The sequence below is a fragment of the Canis lupus genome, chromosome 23, assembly GCF_048164855.1.
Source record: "Canis lupus baileyi chromosome 23, mCanLup2.hap1, whole genome shotgun sequence".
Lineage (NCBI taxonomy): Eukaryota > Metazoa > Chordata > Mammalia > Carnivora > Canidae > Canis > Canis lupus.
In genome coordinates, this window is record NC_132860.1 from 6,562,240 (window position 1) to 6,585,192 (window position 22,953).

A 22,953-nucleotide genomic window follows, 5' to 3' on the forward strand; every position below is an offset into this window, starting at 1 on the left:
CTGGAGCAAGCCATCTGAGAAAACCATGGAAGCTGCATGACGTTTTCAGGTCTAGCCTCAGGAGGCACATAGCCTCCTTTTTGTTGTGCAATATTGGTCTATCCTTTCAATAGGAGAAGTGTCAAAGATTCCTGGGATCCTGTTGAAAACTGCCACATAATTGGGAAAGGGAAAGAGAACTCTCTAATAGGAATTGTACGTAGTGTACTAGTAATGTGCTAGAAGCCTTGCAACATGATTTTACTGAGTCCTCCTAACAACCTTATGACACATATTATTATCTTTTCTTTATAGATGAAGGAATAGACTCAGAAAAGTTAAGTAACTTGTCCAAGGCTAATGTAAAAGCAACACTGGTACCAACTATGTAACAGTGATTATGCTAAGAACCAGAGGTTCAAAGCCTTAGTCCCTCCACCTTAGAAGCTCAACGTCTGTTGAAAAGAAGTCTTACCATGTAAGAAAATGCATATCCTTTCCAGTCCATCATCTTGCATTCCTGCACTCTGCAAAGTACTATAAACATTATTGTGGACTTTAGAAAACGTCCTTAAGACACAGTCATCCCATTCAAAAAGGTGAAAGTTAGAGCTGAGGTGCACACATCCGCTTGAAAATGTAATCAGCTCGTGTATTTGTGCCGTTTTTGTGGAGGAGAGTCCCTACACAATGAACCCGGACTATTGAACCCTTGTAGTAGCAATATACGGAGCTTGGTAATGGATCCAGGAGGTTCATGTCATTAAACTATTATGCTGTTTGCATCATAAAAGGAACCTATCTTGTAGTAAAAGGCAGTAAATAGCAAATGACAAATTAACAGTCCAACCACAAGTGTTATAGGAATCTGCAAGTGAAACAGATTACTTTCAGCTGCAGCTATCAGGAAAGACTCATAAAGGAGGTAGGCTTGGACTTAGGTTGTGTAGCATGGTAGGAAGTGTTTCACGCAAAGCAGAAGGGAAGACAATGATTCCAGGTGCAAGAAACATTAGTCCTATAGTGGCTGAGGAAAGAAAGAACAAGACTGTTGTGGAATAGAAATAAGATTACTTTGGTCAAGATAGAGGTAAGGTGCATTTTTTTTTTTTTTGGAAAACATCATAAAATAAAGTCTGCATGTATTTCTCACTGCTCCAATTTACACAAAATAATATTACCTCCCTTTTCTGAGTGCTTTGTATTCAGAGAAGCTGGTGAGTCTTTCTCTGACCATATATAAAAACAAAGGAGTGAACAAAAGAAAAGAAACAAGAGCAATATCAAAAAGAAAAGGAGGGAAGGAAGAGGAAGTGAGGGAAGAAAGTGTAGAAAGAGAAAACAAACCTGGCAGGGTGCTAATACTACTTCACTAAGCTGGTGTGTGAAGGAGGTTTTTGATTTCTGGATTACCTTCTAAAAGAGACGCCACACAAAACCCATTTAACACAGTCAGTCAGATGTTTTATGACTGTGTTTCCCAAACACCCCACCTTTCTCAAAACAGACTTTTCTTTTGGCAGTTCCAATTGCTTATTTCCTTTAATGCTGTGTGGGGAGTCCTTCCAATTTCCTATCACCTAGGTATCAGATTAATAATATTCATAGTTTAGGTTCCTCAACCATATACCTTAAGAGATTACAAAATTCAAGAACACATCGATGGGTTCAAAGTTGGAAATACTTGAACTGCTAGAACTTGAGTGCTAGATTTAGTGGCCTTTAAGTTTGAAAAAGTTGAGGAAAGTAAAGGAAAACCTGGCAGCTGGCATAGGCAAAAGGCGGCAAGCCCATCCTCATGTTCGCTGTAGAGATATTCAGTCATCCTGTTTGAATTACGTTTTTTTTTTCCTTTTTACTCAAATCTATTTAAAAAAAAAACTAATTAGAACTGTCACATTACAAAGCTAGAGGAGAACACAGAGTTCACTTCAATCATTTCTCCTTATACAGAATTGTGAATATTCACAGATATTCTCCTGGTTGGGCAGAGGATAAAAACATCAAATTGTTTTTACTCACTTAGATGAGTAAAATCATGTGTATTTTGTATTTTTACAACCAAGAACACCATCGACAGAAAATACTAGAAAAAGTTAAGAACATTATACCTTGGTGAATGAATTCCAATCAACAATGGAGCCAGGAAATAGGAAATGGGGAATCTCACGAGTGCACCCTCAGAAGAACCCAATTTAAGAGCCGAGAGACTGATTTCCTATAAATGCCTGCTTTACAGAAGAGGAAGATTTACCTCCTGACCAATTCACATCTGCTAAGACTCCCTCTCCATCTTCAAGCCAATGCACTTACTGCTTGGACGATGAGTGAACTCCCTACTCTTTGCGCTCCTGGGCCATAAACGCAGCCCACTCCAAACCTTCAATGGATTCACCTGTATGTAGCTTGCTACAGCATCCCCTTCCCAAGCTGTAATTCCTCTGCTATTCCCGAATAAACTCAATTTCTGGGAACTTGAGCTTGCCTCAGTTTATCTCTTTACTTAGGTTGACATGCTTTAAAAATTATAATGTTTAATACACAAAAGTTTTGACTAGAAAATTTGACATTTTCAAAATCTTCAAAAATTATATTGTTGGTTGAAATCCCTGACTTTGTAGAATCTCAGTAACGTTATTGTTTAGGCAAAAATCTCCCTGGAAGAAAACGTTCCTCAATGTTTCCCATTATGTAGTCAAATTTAAGTTGCTACATGTATTTTCTGAAACCTTGCCTTTATTATTATAAGTACTTTTTTCCTCCTACCCTACAATTCCCTCAGCAATTTTGTCTTGTTCTAAACTCTTGGCATTTTCTGACATGCCAGATTGTCTAAGGAATACTGAAATGTCTTTAAGTGGCTACAGGTATTATGAACACATCCTGGAAGAAGAGATGCTGCTCGGTTGTGTACATCTCATCCTCTATGCCCAGTGTCCATAAAATAGATGAACACCAAAATACATCAACTAGAGAAAAGGTGAAGAAGACTCATGATACTCTAAGATACCGAGAAATAGGGGCCTTTACTCACTGGGTCAGTGTAAGTAAAGATACACAACCTGTAAGAAAATTACAACTTTCATTAATCCATTCAAAAGAATCAAGAAAAAAGAAATATCAGTTACAGCACATTTGCTTCAAACGTTCCCCCCCCCCCCCCCATGGAGTGTTTCCCTCAAATCTGATGGTGGAATATTCCCTTTAAAGCCTCCCTTTATATTTAAAATTGTGTAACTTACTGATAAAAACATTACCAGAAAGAATTTTTACCTTCCAATAAAACGTTTCTGTGATACTGTGAATTTTGTTTTAATCACTTATTTGGCTTATTTCAGCCAGTTTATTTTGCAATGTTAGGAATCTTTGGGGAAAACATTTCTTGACATTAATGATATTAACAGACTAGCCCAATCTAAGAACTAAGATTAGGTCTGGAAGTTATTAAAAACAAGAAGGTTTCTTGATGACTTTTTTACCATATTTGCTGCTCAGTGGAGAGAATATTAATATGAAAAATCAGATTTATCTATTGCTTTTTCAAGGAAAATTTAAAATGATTTTATGTGTCTATATGCATGTATTATACATGTATACTTTGCTTTCCATTTCCTTAGCTTTATTTTTTTTATATGTTAATTCTCTCAGGACATTTCAGGTTATATGTCTGGAAACTTCAGCCATCCAGAAAAAAAAAAAAAAAAAAAAAAAAAGAAGGTTGGGAAATAATGAAAAAAATGTGCTGAAAGAATTCACATAAAAGTTTTGGAGACTTGAAAATGGGAACAACAGACATTTAAAAAGTTATTGAACCAGAAAAAAAAAAAAAAAAAAGCCCTTCCTGGCAGGTAGTTATATAGCAAGAGACTGATAACTGTGGGATAAGAATACAGGCATCCAGACATTACTACAGAGCTCTCCTGCATGGAAATCAAACTCCTAATTCGAAAGTAGAGAAACTGATTCATATTTTTTTTTTCTTTCTGGTTTGGACATTAGAAAAAAAATCACCAACTGTAAAAGAAAAATCTTAAAAATAAATGTAATTCAATTATTTGGCCCAAGCATCTTCTTACTAGAAATTTCATCTAGGGGGCACCCAGGTGGCTCAGTGGTTGAGCGTCTGCCTTTGGCTCAGGGCATGATCCCGGGGTCCCAGGGTCGAGTCCCACGTCGGGCTCCCTGCATGGAGCCTGCTTCCCCCTCTGCCTCGGTCTCTGCCTCTGTGTGTGTGTGTCTCTCATGAATAAATAAATAAAATCTTTTTTTTTTTAAAAAGAAATTTCATCTCATTTACTTCTATACAAATACATATAAATAGAGAAAATAGAGAAGGGTGTTTAATCTATTAATATATAGTGTTAAATGATATATTTATATTAAATGATATATTCAACCAATGCCAACATGAGTTTCATCATTGTCCCTTACAGATAGAATTTCTTTTCAAAACATGTGCCAAGGAAAAACAAAAACAAAAAAAGCAAAAGCAAAAACGTGCCAAACGGTGGACAAAATATAAAAATGATAAAAGTCTGGAGAGCTTCTTCCACTGTGATTAATTCAATTATTTCAGTAGTTTCTGAATGCAAGACATATCACGGTAAATGTTCAGATTCTGGGAGTTGCATTAGAGATTATTTAAAGAAGGGGAGAGAGATTCTGGTCTAAATTCCTCTTTTTGCATAATTCAACCCATGTTTTCAATAACTCCATCCTCAGGCAATCAAGATGTCTCCTGGAGTTATCACACTACTCAAAAATCATTTGTTCTACTATGTAATATACGTAATCCAGGGGATAAAAATTTCTGCCTAGCCATGTTTGGCTATGAGTTTTTATTTTCTTCTCTTTTTTTTTCTCAAAACTGTATCAGTCAAAATCAATACCAGTCCAAGCATTCCATTCCAAAGGTAAAGAGACGTCGCCAGTCACTTACAAGAGAATATGCCTAGTAATTTTGATTCTCCTCTCCATTAAGGAATTGATTCTTCTTCACAAAGAATTTTCCAATCTATTTACCACCCTCTCCCCACCCCTCCTTCATGTTTGCTCAGCTGCTTCCTTAGTGAAACTGTCGTTTTACAGACTTTTGCAATATTTTTCTACTGGACCTCCCTCTCCAGCCGTTTGCCCCCGTTGGCTACCACCAATTGTCTACATTATGTTAGAGCATTCATGATCGTGGCATTCTTGTGCTCCAAAACTATCAATAGCATTTGATTGCCAATTGAACACAGATCCAAGGTTTTCACAAATTCTGCTATCATTTCCTACACCACGACAGGCGATTTTCGGAGTTCTGGATTTCACAGATTTATAGTCTATATATCCAGATGTAAACATGCATCTATTCTCACATACACATATATTTTATTTTATTATTATTATTTTCTTTTTCACACATATATTTTAAAGTAGGTTTCTGAGATAATAGTGGCAAACTTTAATCTTTCCAAAGAACGAAAACACAAAATTACCATTTAATATCACCACTGCTTTACAAAGAAATGCTTTCCCCCCCTTTGCTTAAATTATGTTTATGAAAACATTTCACATTTTCTGTCATATTTTTCATGTATCACTGTCATAATGATGACTTTGTCATAGATTAGCAGCAGTGTATGGCAAAGAAAGGTATCTGGGAATCATGGTGCTAGACTACTCAGTGTTCCCTAAACATATACTGCTTGATGGTATTAGGATTCACAGACTTCTGTTAATTCAAATAACTGTGTCCATCAAGGTCTTGGCAGGAAACAGGCACAGTCAGCAGGGATTTTAAAAATAATCTAACAGGGCAATATTTACAAAGGTATGGCCAGGGATAAGGGCATCAATAAGGCATGGGGAAGCATCCAGGGATTAGTAGCAGCAGGAAGTACCCAGGGCTGCAGGGAACAATAGTTGCTATCAAAACTCAGGGGGCACTTCTAGAACTTTTAGAGGAAGGAACAAGAATCCTGAGGCCTTCGCAGAGAGCAGAGAAAGAAAAGTCTCTTCTCCTTCTGACTGCTTGCTGATGCCTCTCACTGGTCAATTTAGCAGCAAAAAGAGGGTAGGAGACGAGGTGGACACAGTCTAGGGTCAGACCCGTCCTCTGTGCAGAGCAGGGAAAAGGAAGAGAAAACAGATGAAGTGAAATGGGAAGTACAAAAGGAAAATAAGGAGCCAACAAACTTTCTCCCCATTCTATTTACAAAAACATAAGGCTAATTTGAATTGCAGAATTGCAATGTCCCTTCTTTGTTTCCCTTTCTTTAGCTAACTGCCTTGGAATGCCTACGTGCAGCAATCTTTTCCACCCTTTTCACATGGTGGCACCTAGCAGTCAACAAAGAGGGTTCGGGAGCCATGCATAAAATACTGGGTGGGAAAAGCTTTTTTTTTTTTTTTTTCACTTTCTTATCTTAGAACGCTAGTACAGAGATGATTCTACATATTAAATTTACGTGAAACTTCTTCATTTAAAATCCTGAAATTTTTTAGCAAGAAAATCTTGATTCCATGATTTTTTGTTTTGTTTTGCATATTGGTTTTATGTTTGGCAGGGTCAGTCACAATGCTTAAGACGTTAAGTTCTCTTCATATTCTTGAGAGTCACTACTGACTAAAAATGTTGTTAATGAAACAGATAAACCACTTTTATGGCCAATCAAAATTTATAAGAAATGAGATATATTTAGTCTTTTTTTTTTTTTTTTCTTTTTTTCTTTTTAATAGGCACCCAGCGTGGAGTCCAGTGCAGGGCTTGAAGTCACAACCCTGAGTTCAAGACCTGAGCTGAGATCAACCAACAGTTGGCCGCTTAACGGGCTGAGCCACCCAGGCACCCCCACAATGAGATAGTCTTTAAAGAAAAGCTCTTCTTTCCTTATAAAGGCAACATAGTGTTAAACTTTATCATGATGATGCAAATGGATTTTGAATCTGAAGATTTCTCGTATCAAGTATTTCAAAATTTTTCTGGAAGTTCCGATTTTCAGAACATAGATGCATTGTTAGAGTGGTCTTTCTACTGTCAGCTTTGAGGCTGCTTAAAGCCACATATGGTGCAAGTGGAAAGGAGTGTCTCAAATTTGTGGGAAAAGAGATTTGGAGGGGACATCTACACCTGTGCCTACGAGGTGAGTTCTCCAACAAGCTCCCCTGAATTCACTAGGGTGACGCCCTGTCCTTCTTGGACATCTGGAACCCTTCCGCTGACTTCCTGGGCCCCTCACCCGGGACAGTTTTCCCGAGAAAGATGGATTGCATTGTTGGAAAAAAAAATGACAAATGTGTCTGCAAAGTTTTTACGAGAGATCTCTCTTCAAAAGTTGTGCCAACTTGACAGATGGTAACTATACTTATTGTGGTGAGCACTGCTCAATGTATGGAATTGTCAGCTCCCTAAGTTGTACATCTGAAACTAATATAACATTATATGTCGGCTGTATTTCAATAATAAATTTTTTTAAAAGGTGTGCCAGCTTGTTATTTATTGTTGTTACTGAAGCATACAGAGACCCTATTCTTACCCCTGTTTTTGAATGAGGTCATGGGGTCAGGATGAGGTGTAATCATTGCCCAGCATATCTGCCCCCCACCCCAGGGACTGTAAAAAGGTCAAAACACTTTCCTCCCATGAAGCAGGTTCCTGGATGAAGGAAAAGCCCTCTATGTCTGTCTTGCCTGAAGATGTGGCATCCAGGTTTACTTATTTTTATAGACAAAGATTATTTCAACAACCACATAGCTGAAATTAATATGGTGATGTGTAAATATGGCATTTTCCAGAGTAGAATAAGGAGATATCAGAGTATTTCTTTTCTGTTGGTTGCTCAGCTGCATTGTGTCCTATAATTTCTGGCTGATTGTATATCTTAAAAGAAACAAAAATGTAGACCTGACCTAGAAACTAAACCCAATTCGACTTTTCTAGTCTTTATAGTCCACTGAACAACATTGTATTAGAAAACTCGCGGGACCAAGAGTAAATATTGCAGCAGCAAGATGCATCTCTCTTCAATCAAGTCTTCTTCACCATTGCCCATACCAGTGTCGGTGGTCGCTCTTTTACACTTGGGACGAGTGGAATTTAGGGAAGATGTGGGAAGATGTATACTTTGGAGGCTTATATAATAACAAGTGCCAGTGTTTGTTGTTTATATATGTCATACGCTGTTCTACAGGCTTGTACTAGTTGGGTGCATGTAGCTGAAAGTGACAAAAATGAAACTGAAACTGGCACATGTGCCAAAAGCAAACCAACAAACCCAAACAACCAAACAAATAACACACCCACACAACCCCACAACTGGGAACATTTAGGGCTATGATCCCAAACAGGGTTAGTCTTAGCATTGTTGTGATCCAACGTAGTCTTTGTGATTCTGAGATTCTTTAGGCCCTGGGAAGTCGATGGCTGTGGCAGCTTTGGGCTTCATATAAATATATAACAATATCAAGAGGAAGACAGAAACTCTAGCGTGCCTGCTACTCACCTTGTATACGCTCGGCCTGTTGCCACTTCCTCTTCCTACCGGTCAATGCTCACGCTCAGCGTTCATGCTCGATCAACTCTGAAGAGTAAGAAAGCATCCTCTGAGTCATCTAGGCCTAACTGATGGAAAATGATTCACCTGGTCATTGTTGAAAGAATTTCTGTCATTAGGAAACGCTATCCATTGAAAGGCTTAGGACTGGTTTCCTAAATCAATTCTGAATTAAGAGAAGGAGGGGCAGGTTAAGATGACTGGTTCAAGATTACCAGGCACTACCCTTGGGCGAAGTCAGTATTCCAAATCGCATTGTTACCATTCAAAGTGGGTGGGAGTGGGCAGCCCCAGTGGCTCAGCCCTTTAGCGCCTGGCATCAGCCCAGGGCCTGATCCTGGAGACCCGGGATCGAGTCCCATGTCGGGCTCCCTGCGTGGAGCCTGCTTCTCCCTCTGCCTGTGTCTCTGCCTCTCTCTGTGTGTTTCTCATGAATAAATAAATAAATAATAATAAAAAAAAAAACTTTAAAAAAAAAAAGTGGGTGGGAGTGACTGTAGAATGGATATTAAGAGACAGTCAAGAAACCGAGTACGGCATTTGGCATTTGCTATCTCATTTCATCTTCCCCAAGACCCCATGAGGTAGGATTTTCGTGGAAGCCTTTCTTTTCTGAACCTCAGCTGTTGATGTTGCTTAACCGCCACGGTTTGAATGATTACCACGTTTTAACAAAAATCTGAAACTCGGCCTTCTATCCGCTGTCCTAATTTACGGCTACCCTGGAAATTTAGGGATCAGAACCAGGAAGCTGGAGATTGCTCCTGGTAATTGTAGACCACACTGTACATGTTGTTTTACCTTACTATTTCTCTCATTTGAATTTTCCCTTATTCCATGATTGCTCAAACAGCTTAAGGCCTAAATGAAGTACTGGTCCTTTATAAAGCTTTCCTCAAACTCCCCAGTTTACAACTGGCCTGTCCCAGAACCATTCTTACAATTTTTAAAACATAGGACATGTGATTTGCGTTACCGTTAAGTGTGTTTTCGTGTCCCTCCCCACTCCAGCCTCAAGACTGTATGTTTAAGTGAAAGCCCTGTCATCATCATCTTCCAACCCCCAATACTTTGCATTTCGTAGAAGTTCAGTAAATGCTCACTGAAGGTTGTTGAATTAAATGGAACATTAAAGAGAAGCTCTAAACCCCAGGTTTTTTTCTTTCTTCTAAAGCGGAAAACTTCCTAGACCTTGTTTACTGAAAATAGGCTAATGGGAAATATGTATAAATTTACACATTATAATGCTCAAGTAAGGACTTACAATAAAATAGCATTTTAAACAGGTAAGTGGAAAGGTGGGAGACTGGAAATGTTAATATGAACACAACTTGCCATAAGGTCTCACTCCATCCTGAACTAAAGGCATCTTTATTGAATTTCTTTCACCTCCTTGAATGGATTAGACCTTCTCAACTCAGGTACCTGCGACCTAACGGTTCCCTCGGCCATGAAAACAATTCTCAACCCTCAGCTTTTGAGTTTTCAGGTGAAAAGCCAGTTTCTTCAGGAGGCCTCCCTTATCAGGTAAGTCTTCCTGACTTGTCTCTATTAGATCCTCCCATCACATTTCAGGCCATTTGTTTAAGGTCTCTCTTCCATGTCAGGAGGTGAACCCCTCCAGTGGGACAAGAGCTACATTTATCACTAAATCCCTAGTGTCTACATGAGGAGACATAAGTGATCAATAAAGGAATAAATGAACGAATGAGTGACGGCTGTATATTTCCCAAAGGCAGGCTGCACGTTGGGCTCAAAGTGTCTAGGAGTCAATACAAAGAATTTTAGGGTATATGGTATCCTGGGCTTAAAACCAAGTAATACTACAGGACGAAATGAGTGTGGGTTGATAAATATCAAAAACTGAAGGGCATCTGGGTGGCCCAGTGGGCCCAGGTCCTGGACTAAGTCCTCCCCTTGAGCTCCCTGCTCAGCCAGGAGCCCGCTTCTCCTCCTCCTCCTCAACCCATGCTCTAATAAATGGATAAAATCTTAAAAAAAAAAAAAAAAAAAAGAATTAACAACATAAGCATCACTACTTTATTTGTCCATTAAAAAAAAAAAAGATGTAGGAATACTCATTCTAATAAATGAAACATGCTTCTTCCCCCTCTTAAATTTCTCTTTCCCTTTTGTTGAGACAAAACCTCAGTTGCGTCGGCTTCAATTAGAGTTTTGGCCGGTGTCTTCAAGCCTGTCAATTCCGCTCACCTGAGCCATGTCACCAACATCAGGAAGCGAAATTCTTGTGGGCATTTGCAACAATGCAACCTCTAAAAAAAAAAAAAAAAAGTGCAACCTCTAGAAGGTGGCAAATACATATCTGCTAAGTGCATGAATGGGTGAAGAATCCAGGGGCCCCTCCGGAAACAGATCCTTCCTCCTCTCCCCCGTGCCCTGCCCCAGTCTTAGTCAAACACCCCCTTGTCATTTTGCTCCATTAGTCGTTTGCATGAAATAAAATTCCACTAAGCTGCCTTGCCATGGAAATAATGAAAACGAAAAAAAAAAAAAAAAAGGTGCAATATTGCAATGAAAATTTAAGCTCTTTTTTTTAAAAAAAATATTTTTAATGAAGCATCAATATTGAAATTTCCTGGTTTCCTTCAAAGAAACTGGGCCTCCAGTGCTAATATAACGAACCAGCAACATGAAGGCCCGGAATCGAAGAGAGTTAGTTAGTTAATTAAATAATTAATTAATCAATTAATGGGAGGTCAGCACTTTTTTTTTTTTTTTTTAAACTAAACTGAATCAACTACGGATTTCGTCCACTGTGGAGCAGCATGCCTGGCATGACCCACTCGGCAGACCGTCTCAGGCAAAGCTCAGGAAACTTCCACTGGGGGTTGCTTCCCAACTGGAAGGAAGCGTGCAGACGCCGGGGACCCCCGAGCATCTCCCCGAGATGCTCCGCCCCCACCTGCGGCGCCCCGGGTTTATTGTCCGCCGACCCCGACCGCCCCCTTAAGGGCGGCGGCCCCCTTAAGAGCGGCGGGCTCCCCCCAGCTCCCGCCTTCAAGGGCCCAGGATGCCCGGATGGAAGCCCCGTGCGATTGGCAGGGGGCTGGCCCAATAGCGCCGGACGGGGGGCGGAGCCTTCCCGCGGGCGCCCCAATCGGCGCGCGGGGGCGCGGCGTGCCCGGGGCGGACGCGGAAGCGGAAGCGGAAGCGGAAGCGCGCGCGGCCGCATGGAGTCGCTGCTGCAGCAGCTGGAGCGCTTCTCGGAGGTGCTGGCCGTGTCCCGCACGGCGGCGGTCAGCGCCTGGGGCCCCGCCGCCGTGCGCAGGGCCGTGCAGTGGGCTCGCTACCTGCGCCGCGCGCACGGCCGGCTCCGCGCGGCTCTGGAGGGGCGGCGGCGGGCGGGGCCGCGCCTCGGGGCCTGGGGCGGCCGCGACGTGGTGCTGTCGGCGCGCCTGCTGGGGAACCGCGCGCTGGGCGCCGCCGCGCACCGCTGCCTGCTGCGCCTGCTCTTCCCGGGCCCCGCCGCGCCCGCGCCCGCCGCCGCGCTGCAGGCCCGCCTCGCCCGCCTCGCCCGCCGCCGCGGCGCCGTCCGCCTGCTGCTCCGCGGGGGCCCCGCCGAGGACGCGGCGCTGCGCACGCAGGCGGAGCTGCTGCTGCGGCGGCTGCGCGACGGGCCGGCCGGCGGCCTCCTGGACGGGCTGTGGGCGCGCGCGCCGCGGGCCGCCTTCCTGCGCGCCGCGGCGGCCGCGCTGCTGCTGGACCCCGCGGGCCCCGCGCCGGGCGAGCTGCTCCGCTGGCTGCTGGGCCGCGCCGACGCCCTGGCCGCGCTGTGCCGCGACCTCCCCGCCGCGCGCCTGGCCGCGCTGGCCGCCCGCCACCCGGCGCTGCGCCGCGCCTACCTGCGCCAGCTCGCACGCTGGGGCTGCCGACTGCGCTACGACCTGCCTTCGGGCCGCTGGGAGGCCGCCGAGCCCGCGCACGTGTCCTGGGCCGAGCTGCGCGGCCGCTTCCTGAGCCTCGCGCGGGCGCCGCCGCCGCTCAAGGACGCCGCCCTGGCCGCGCTGGAGGCCTGGAGCGCGCGGGACGGCGCCTTCCGAGTGCGCGGCCTCAGCGTCTGGACCGACCTGCTGCTGGCGCTGGGCCCGGGGGCCGGGACGGACGGCTTAGGGGCTGCGTCCTCCTCGGGGGTGCTCGGCGCGGGTGGGTGCCGCCTGGCCCGGCCCGGCCCGGCCCGCAGCCCCGAACACGCGCACTTCCCAAAGTGACTATAAACACCTGGTTTTTTTCTTGCTGCCGCCACGCCTTACTTCTGTAGGTCTTCCCGCCAACCACCTCCACCACCACCAGCGCCTCCTCTCGGTACTGCTGCTTGTCACCTGGAGCAGGTGTGCTCAAAAGAAACAGAGAAACAACACTTCGTTTGGAAAGCTAACAGGCCTATTTGGAGTTTAAAGCTGGGATTTTTGGCCTTTTTGACCTAACCTGTATTAAACAGCCTCAACACGTATTAAGTTAAACAGCCTCCACATGTGTTAAGATTGCGTCGTTCAGTAAGTTTGTTTCTTATTTATTATTTTTTGTTCTCTTTTGAAGGCATTTTACTTTTGTTTATTTATGTATGAGAGACACCTGCAGAGGGAGAAGCAGGCCCCACGCAGGGAGCCCGACGCGGGACTCGATCCCAGGACCCCAGGACCACGCCCTGCGCCCAAGGCCGCCCCGGGATGCTCAGCTTGTTTCTTATTTCTGCAGATCACTACCCTCCGAAATCCAGAGACCAAAGAGTATACTTTTTTTTTTTTTTTTTAACCAAACGGTACTTTTATTTATTCATTTTTCCCAAACGGTATTTTAAAGCACGGACTTAAGAATGAGGGAGAGAAAAAACTGCTTCAAGTATAAAAAAATGGCAAACATACACCCTTGGATTCAGCATTTGATGGTAAAAGAAACCCCACATGGATCGAAGACTCAGATTTTGGTGCTTCAGCCATGGACTGGGTTAATAAATCACAATCTTGGTGCTACAGTTGCCTCATATGTTGACTGAAGTGTTTAAAAATAGCCGAGTTTCCTCATTTTTCCTCCCCTGGCTGCCCTGTAGGGACATTTTTAGAATAATTGATCTGTGTGCTGGCTACTTACAATGTTCTGATTCTAATGGAAAATGCCTAAGATTTGGCTTTTGGAGAATAAGGTACATGTATGGTGTCATAGTTTACAAAGTCTTAGGGTCAGATCATCTAGCAGAGTCTCTGTGAGGCAGGGCAGTGTGCTGTGAGCTCTGGATTGTATTAGTTGAGACTCCAGATTGAGTATCAGGGTAGCAATTTGTCCAACATTGTATGGCTCCTACGTGGTAAAGCCAATGCACCTGGATCTTTTCTGACTTAAACTGATCCACAAATCTAGGTGATTTTAGGTGATTGTTGATTTGAAAACCAATATTCAGTTGTAAGGTCTGTATCATCATTGTATACTCCAAACTACACAAGGCCTGGCACATTGGGATATATGTATCTATATACATTTTTAATTGAAATTCAATTTAGTTAATGTGTATTATTAGTTTCACGGGTAGGATTTAGTGGTTCATTATTTGTGTATAAACCGGGTGCTCCTTCCATCAATTGCCCTCCTTAATGCCCATCACCCAGTTACCCCAAACTGCCACCCACCTCCCCTCCTCAGTTTGTTCCCTTTATTTTTTCAATGTTCTTTAAGTTTGGGTTATTACCACCTGCTGTAACTTTTACTAGGTTATTTCACTCTCTGAATGAGAGTTTATTCATCCACTAAGTGGAAAAATGCTACCTTTTCTACACCTAACATAACTAAAAGATAAAAATAATGCATATGAAAGTGATGTCAAGTTATAAATAGGCATATTCTCTTTTTTAGGTTGATACTCATAAATGCATATCTGTAAATTATGATCTACATTTAACCCATTAGAATTTATGAAAAGCAAGTATACATAAACATATAACAAGGACCAAGAATGAAACTTAGATTTGACCATTAAAATGAATTTAAAAATAAGATGCGGCTAAAATGAGGTTGAGAGTTTAATATAGTAATACGTTTTGTATAAATAGTATGTTAACAATATTAAAGGAATATTCTGTCACCTTGGCACTATTTTAATGTCTGTGTATTCCTTTCCATCTTTTGGTCACATTCCACTATTTCTAGATTTCATAAAGTTATCAAACATTCTCATGTTTAGCCTTTAAAAATAAAATAAGGAAAACCTGCAGTAATTATAGACGAAGTCTGGGGTGCCTGGGTGGCTCAGGGCGTGATTCCAGAGTCACGGGATCAAGTCCCACATCGGGCTCCCTGCATGGAGCCTGCTTCTCCCTCTACCTGTGTCTCTGCCTCTCTCTGGGTCTCTCATGAATAAATACACAAATACTCTAAAAAAAAAAAAAAAAAGTATAGACTAAGTCCTAAATAAATATCAGTTGAATACATTTAATGAGGTGAGAATATTGAGGTCTTTTCCACCTTTATTATGTTAACCTTCTTAATGATAATTATTGTATTTCTGGGATATTCAACTTAGTCAAATATATTAATTTTTTAATATTCTGCTTAATTCCATGTATATTTTGTTTAGATTTTTGATTCTCAATTCTTAAGTGAGGTTGGCCTATAATTTTTTACTCTTACTTTTGTTTGAAATTAAAATTATAGGGATCCCTGGGTGGCGCAGCGGTTTAGCGCCTGCCTTTGGCCTAGGGTGCGATCCTGGAGACCCGGGGTCGAATCCCACGTCGGGCTCCCGGTGCATGGAGCCTGCTTCTCCCTCTGCCTGTGTCTCTGCCTCTCTCTCTCTCTCTCTGTGTGTGTGTGACTATCATAAATAAATAAAAATTTTAAAAAAAAGAAATTAAGATTATATTGTCCATACCACATTTGAATTACGGACTGTTTCTATTTTTCTTTTTGTATGGAAGAATTTCATAAAAGTGGAATGACCAATTCCTTGAGAGTTTGGTTTTTTTAAAGATTTTATTTATTTATTCATGAGAGACACAGAGAGAGGCAGAGACACAGGCAGAGGGAGAAGCAGGCTCCCTGCAAGGAGCCAGACTCCAGACCTAATCCTGGCCTGACTCGAGACCTAATCCCAGAACTCCAGGATCACTCAGCTGCAGAGCCACCCAGGCGTCCCTCCTTGAGAGTTTTGTAGAATTATTCTCTACTACAATCTGAGCTGAATGTTTTTTTTAATTACATAACTAAAATTTAAATTTTGTTAATGGTTGTAATAGCTGTTCATACTTCTATTTCTTCTAAGGTCAGTTTTAGTAAGTTAACCTATCAAAGTTTATTTCATCTAAGTTTTCAAATTTATTGGAACAAAGTGGTTTCTTATTTTTTTGATCACTAATATTTCTGTTTTTTTCATCATAAGTATCTATATAAAGTTCTGTTTCTTTTTTTTACTTAGCCTGTTTATGCTCTTTTTTTTATTAGTCTCTTCAGATGTTAAATGTTACATAATTTTTACCAATAATTAATACCTTATACATTTTTCCTTTTCAAAAGCTTCTGCTCTTATTTTATCTATTTTGTTTTATTCTGTTCTTTCCTTCTTAAATGAGAACATTTAGCCTATGTGTAGCTCCTTTTTGTATTATTATATAACATTTAAATTGTCTTCTGAATTCTGCTTTCACTGCAAGTCTCATGTTTTGACATAGATCTTTTTTTGATATATAATAATATCTCACCCCCACATTTCAGCTAGAAATGGCCACCCAATTAGAGAGTAAATTCCCAATGTCTCTTGCAGTTAGGTATGGTCCTCACACTAGGTTTTGACCAGCTGTATACAAGCAGAATTGATACATACAGCTTAAGATTCACACTCTAAGGATATGAAATTAATTTGCTCTTAGGCCTTGTTTCTCCTTTCCAAAGACCTGGGATGTCAGTACAATGCTAGTGAGCTACTTTGAATCACATGGTTGAAGGCGACTGGAACAACTGCTATAGGCTTAAAGGTGAAGCCCCATGTTTGAATGCTTCTCACATCTCTCTGCCTTTGGAGATCTATGTTTGGCAGGGGGCTGGGGGCGGGGGGCAGGGTGAGGAAGGGTAAGAAAGGTGACTTGGAAATTTCCTTTATTTCCTAAAATTCCAACAAAGCACTAAAAAAGTATGTTTTGTTGAGAATCTAAATGTTTGTAGCAGTTGAGTCCCATCTAAAATACACTTGTGGCTTTGCCAGAAGTGGAAGTGTTCCTTTTTCCTTTAACCCATACCAACTTAACTTCGACACCGACTTTAAAGGATAGTTTTCTGGTATCAAGTTATTTGTCCTCTCCATAACGTTAGACAAACTGGCATATTAAGTAGTTGATAACTATTTATGAATGCATGAGAATGGAGCACATAATAAGGTAGGAATAGGAATGGAGCGAACATTTCATTAGAGTGTTACCCTTTGCATCACATCTCTAAGAAACGCAAATATTTTTTCTAGTGGCTACAAGGAGGACAAATCTAAACAAGAAGAGTGGGGAACTCAGTACGTGGTAGCATTTTCAAATTGTAACCCAACAATCTGCAAAATCTTTTATTTTTTTTTAAGATTTTTATTTATTTATTCATAGAGAGAGAGAGGCAGAGACACAGGCAGAGGGAGAAGCAGCCTCCCTGCAGGGAACCCGATGTGGGACTTGATCCCAGGACTCCTGGTGGGCTGAAGGCAGACGCTCAACCGCTGAGCCACCCAGGCGTCCCTAAATAATCATCTAAAACTTCTTTGTTGCATTTGATATGGATCAACCTTCATTAATGTCAAGATTCAGTTGCTGTGGTTAAATTGCTCAATTTCGCTTGGATTTTATAACTCTTTTACACATTTTTGGAGCTCTGAAACAGTATACCGATGCCCTAAAGTAGTAGCCTGTTATGAACAGAATGGCCCATCTTCCCTAGATAATTGTGGATATAGAATATTTGTATTAATATAAATTAGTTAACATAAATGCTCTAGGAAGGAAGCATTGATTTCTCTTAGGAATTAATTGGAAATGATCAATCACTATCTTAGAAGTGTGGCAGTAGCATCATTTATCAGGTGCTAATTGTCATGGTGGGCTAAGAATGCCCTTTCAGCTTAGAAATCTGATGGCCCTAAGGGAAAGCAGCTTGAATAATTACAATAATTAATGTGTATTCAACTGTCTCTTGAAGCTCCATTACTCTTAATATTGGGGTAAAGGTTTGAGTTCAAAAGAGCTTACAGTGTTTTAAAGTCTCATTGTGGTTTTATCTTTTTATCTCATGGACGATTGGGACTTAAATCTTAGAAAAATTTTATATACAGCAATTCAGAAGTATAAGCATAGGGATATAAAAAGTGAATAATCACTGTGTATTTTAAATTTATACATGTACTACAGAGAGTATTATCAACTTCTGAATGAGGCCTATTATAATCTCAATGTTAGGGACATGTTTGAAATTTGTACTAAGGTATGGGTTTCATATTCAATATTTAAAACAAATTTATCCTAAAGGCGTATTTATTTGTTTATCACTAAAACAAAGCCTCCTCACTATAACCTTCAGTTTCATATATGTGTTTCAAATTTTTACTCATTTATTTATTTAAATAGCATTTGATCACCTATTTATATGTCGGTCTGTGATTCAGTCGTCTAAAATTGATTACAAACCAATTTATTTGACTTACATATTTTTATGTTATGAACCAAGTTTTTTATTTCTTAAAAAGATGTGTCTGGAAAGCAATATGTATGGATATATGTGTAAATCAATATTGGATATTTTATTTCCATAATTGTTCAAAACTCTGTGGGATAGCTGTTGAAATATTCATTATTATACCAAACATCTGACACATTATCAATACTCATTTTGTAAAATATTCTGTTTGAGACTATGCATACATTTATGAGCATTGACAATACGCCAAAATGGAATAAGATAACAGCACACTGTTAGCTTTCACTGACTATAGATGCAGCCATGGACAAGAATGGGTAGAAGAAGGTGTTTGCTAGTCTTAGAAACATTAGGCACCTTAAAAATGTCAACTGAATTTGAAGCCACAATGGATGTTAAGATAAAATTTCAAGTAATCTATTATGAATATATTGACTATCAGAATAAAAAATAGGGAAAGCAGTGCAGGCTGTAAATTATAGTGTCTTTTGGAGATAAAGCAACCTCAGAGTTTTGAAACAAATATCCTGAGCCAGACAGGAAGTATGTTTTCTATCCTGTATTTTAAACGAGAAATTATGTTCACAACCTTTGTTGATTTTCGGAAATATTCAGTAGTTTACGTAAATATTGATAGCCAATAGTGGGGATATGGTTGGAGGCGCACATTCTCTGGTCTGTTTTTCCAATAATTGCAAAAACATGTGTTCCTGACATTGCCGGTTTGAAATTGTTGTTGGAAACATAAAATAAATTACAAGTGACTAACAAGAGCAATTTACAAAAGATACACGATCTAGTTCACTAGTCAGCAGGCATAGGTTGCATATGGAATTACTATAGTCACCGAAACTAATCGAGGGCCGGCGCCGTTTTCTAATTATAGCTGGAAGCCCTGGACCCTGTGCACCGCACCAGTAAATTGGCCCCAGTAGATTCAAAATGATTTCACTGTTTGTCATTATAGACGTTAGCTAAGGCAGGATATTTGAAGAATATGGTCTCTGTAATTTGTTTAAGGTATTATACCCATTTTTATAGTCTAGATCTATGAATGGACTAGGACACTTTATATTACAATTAAGAAGACATTTGTAATTCCATTTAAGAGTTTTAAAAGATTAAAGAAAACAACGACTTTTTTATGGGGAGACCACAAAAGTGTAACACAGGACACAAAAAGGGGGAAATGAAAACCTTGTTAAATGGGTTTTCCTTTATGACTGATTTTTTTTTTTTTCTTGAATCATAAAACGCTCTCTCTGGACAACTTCGGATACGTTCTTTCATTGCTCTGAGCTTCCAACTTTCCATTTATATAATTTGGATAAGAATGATTACATCTTCCTTCAGTAAAACCATCAAGTGCATGCATGAATATTCAAGAACTTCTTTTAGGCCTTCTTGCAGGTCTATCGGTGATACACATTCTCTTCATTTTTCTTCATCTGAGAATGTCTTGATTTCCCCTTAATTCCTGAAGGATGATTTGGACCAGATACAGAATGTGGGGCTGACATGTTTTTCTTTCAGCATTTGAAAATATGCCACTTTCCTTTGGCATTTGTGTTTTATGATGACAAATCTGTCACTTAAATAGTTTTACCTCTAGAGGCAAAATGTCATTTCTCTTTTTCCACTTTTAAGATTTTTTTCTTTGTCTATAGTTGATGGAAGTTTGATTATGGTGTGTCTTTGTGGATTTCTTTGGCTTTACCCCATTTGGAATTGGCTCAGCTTTTGAAATTTAAAAAAAAAAAATTATGAGTGGAGTTGACACACAATATGACATCAGTTTCAGGTGCCCAACATCGAGATTCAACTGTCTCTATATTATGCTGTGCTTGCCGCAAGTGTAGCTGCCATCTGTCACCATACAACACTGTTATAATATCATGAACTACATTCCCTATGCTGTGCCTTTTATTCTCCAGACTAGTCCATTCCATAACTGGAAGCCTGTATCTCTTAATCTCCCCTTTACCCATTTGGTCCCCCAACCCCTTTCCTCTGACAACCATCAGTGCGTTCTCTGTATTTATAATTCTGATTCTGTTTCTGTTTGTTCTTTCACTTGTTTTGTTTTTTAGATTCCCCATATAAGTGAAATCATATGATATTTGTCTTTCTTGGTCTGACTTATTTCAATTAGCATAATACCCTCGAGGCCCATCCATGTTTGAATCTATAGGCTTATGTCTTTTGCCAAATTTGGAAAAATTATAGCCATTATTTCTTAGAACATTTTTCAGTCCCACACTCTCCTCCCTTTCCTTGAATCTAATGACATAATGTTAAATATATTGTTTTACTTTAACAGGTCACTGAGCTCTGCACATAATTTTTTCCCCTGCCGTCTGTTTTCTCTCTTTTGTTCATGTTGGGTAATATCTATAATTCTATCCTTGTGTATACTAATTCTTTCCTCTGTCCCTCTGCTCTGTTGTTGAGTCCTTCCATTGAATTTCTATTTCTGGTGTATTTTTTAGTTCTAATATTTTCACATGGTTCTTCTTTATATCTTTTATTTTTTTTAAGATTTTATTTATTTATTCATGAGAGACACACAGAGAGAGAAAGGCAGAGACACAGGCAGAGGGAGAAGCAGGCTCCATGCAGGGAGCCCGACGTGGGACTCGATCCCAGGTCTCCAGGATCATGCCCTGGGTCAAAGGCAGGTGCTAAATCTCTGAGCCACCCAGGGATCCCATATCTTTTATTTCTTTAGCGAGACCCCTCCTTTTTTCCCATTTGTTCTAAGTGCTTGTGATTGCTTATTTTATTTATTTATTTATTTATTTATTTATTTATTTATTTATATTTTTATTTTATTATTATTGATTTTATTTTACTTTTATTTTTCAGTCATTTATAGGACTGATGCTTTAAAATCCATGTCAGGTAATTCCAGCATTTGTGTCATTTGGTTGTATTTTCTCAATTTTCAAGGATATATTTTGATGAGACAGATTTATTTTTTCTACCTAAGAGAAAGAAAAATGTAGCCCCTTGAAAGTTAGGTGCCTAGTAGAAGACATTATTTGTGATGTTAAGATCAGAGGCTTTCACCATAATTTTTCTGCTAAATTCAATTTTTTGTATTGTTATTATTTTGTAATGTTGTATGTAAATTATAATTCAATAAAAGAATCACTGAATCAAAGTATTTACTTGCTTACTTATACTTACCTACTTGTCTACTACATAGTAGATACCATCTACTATTTATCTGCTTGCTTATTTACTATCTGCCTACCTGACTCGCTATCTATACATCTATACAGAAGTGGGTATGGACACAGGTATCAACATGGATATAGACGTAGATCTACGCATAGAAAAGTATCTGGCGGTTCAGCTGAATTTAATGATTGTTATTGCTAAGTAGTAGGATAGGGAAAGATTTTTTTACTTTTTAATTTGTGCTTTTGTTGAATTAAAGTAGTAAGCATATAAAATTTTTATAGACAATAAAAGTGCCATATATTTTTCTTAAAAATAATCTTTATGAATGCAATTAAGGAAATATGTCAATATAGCCACCATCCAATTGATTTGGTAACCATTGCCAAGATGACTAGACACATTAATTTTATACTTATCAGTGGAGCATTGATTTGAAGAATTTTAAATGGATCTGTAGACTCTATGGAATTGACTTATGTCTTCTTTAAAAGCAATTGTGCAGCAATCAGGTATATTTTCTCCCTGGACTACCAATGTATAACATAACAGCAGAAGGCACAAAGATGAGAGAATTCAGAGAAACTAGACAATTGGCTAAATGATTAAACAAAATGTGTGTATGTTGCTATAAAAATTACAAATAACATAATTAACAACTGAACTTATTCATTTATTTATCATTTATTATTTTGCTAGAAGTTGTTTTTTCTTTTTAAGAAGTTAAGAGGGATGACAGACTTTGTTATAATTAGATGTTTTAATTGAAAATGATTTGTTGGTAACTTTCAGATGGTACCAAACCAGTTCAGCTTGGGTGGCTCAGCGGTTTAGCACCACCTTTGACCCAGGGCGTGATCCTGGAGACCCGGGATTGAGTCCCATGTCGGGCTCCCTGCATGGAGCCTGCTTCTCCCTTGCCTCTCTCTCTCTGTGTCTCTCATGAATAAATAAGCAAAATCTTAAAAAAAAAAAAGAAAGAAACTTTCTTTTGAGTCAGAAAATATTGATAGAGCATTAGAAATGATTATAACTTTTCTGCAACTAGAAGTTGCAAACTATTGGCATGTCTTATTTTTTTAAAGATTTTTACTTATTTATTTGAGAGACAGGGTGAGGGAGAGGGAGAGAACACAAGCAGGGGGGAGGGGCAGAGGGAAAGAGATAAGCAGATTCCCCACATGGGGCTCGATCTCAGGACCCTGGGATCATGACCTGAGCCAAAGGCAGATGTTTAACTCACTGTGCCACCCAGACACCCTGGCATGTCTTAAAAGATAACACATAGGTTAACAACCAATTCGTTTATTAGTTATCAAGTAAATCTCTAGCTTTTTTGATATCCTAATTATGGATAAATACATAAAGATATATAGTATTAAGATTAGAGGAAAGAAAGAAAAAAGAGCATAATAATTACCCAAATGTCCTGTTTTACATAAATGAATAAATAGAAATTTGTTTATCATGCTTTAAATATTCTATTCTGAGATTTCTGGTATGAGTAAACAATATTTGCTTCACAATGGCTCCTTGAAGTTATATTTATTTATTTATTTATTTTTTTTTTAAAGATTTTATT

At 39.8% G+C, this 22,953-nt stretch overlaps 2 protein-coding genes across 10 annotated transcripts in view; one reads left to right on the forward strand and one right to left on the reverse strand.

Moving 5' to 3' along the window:
* Window positions 1-12,738, reverse strand: part of GAS2 (growth arrest specific 2) — a 150,657-nt gene extending 137,919 nt beyond the window's left edge. For 7 of the 9 annotated variants that reach the window (XM_072793759.1, XM_072793758.1, XM_072793757.1 and 4 more), the window contains exons 1-2: window positions 12,380-12,738; window positions 8,466-8,543 (exon numbers count right to left, since the gene is read on the reverse strand). The gene's annotated coding sequence lies outside the window, so the exon portion shown is untranslated. The remainder of the gene's footprint in view (window positions 1-8,465; window positions 8,544-12,379) is intronic. The other 2 variants (XM_072793756.1, XM_072793764.1) reach the window with 2 other exon arrangements.
* FANCF (FA complementation group F) lies at window positions 11,706-14,621 on the forward strand. The gene has a single exon (XM_072793687.1). It carries the CDS (start codon window positions 11,708-11,710, stop codon window positions 12,743-12,745), a length of 1,038 nt encoding a protein of 345 aa, XP_072649788.1. The 5' UTR covers window positions 11,706-11,707; the 3' UTR covers window positions 12,746-14,621.
* The last annotated feature ends 8,332 nt before the right edge of the window (window positions 14,622-22,953 follow it).

Bases quoted from the DNA above. Each gene is read 5' to 3' on its own strand.
- FANCF (XM_072793687.1), top strand. From the start codon at position 11,708: ATGGAGTCGCTGCTGCAGCAGCTGGAGCGCTTCTCGGAGGTGCTGGCC.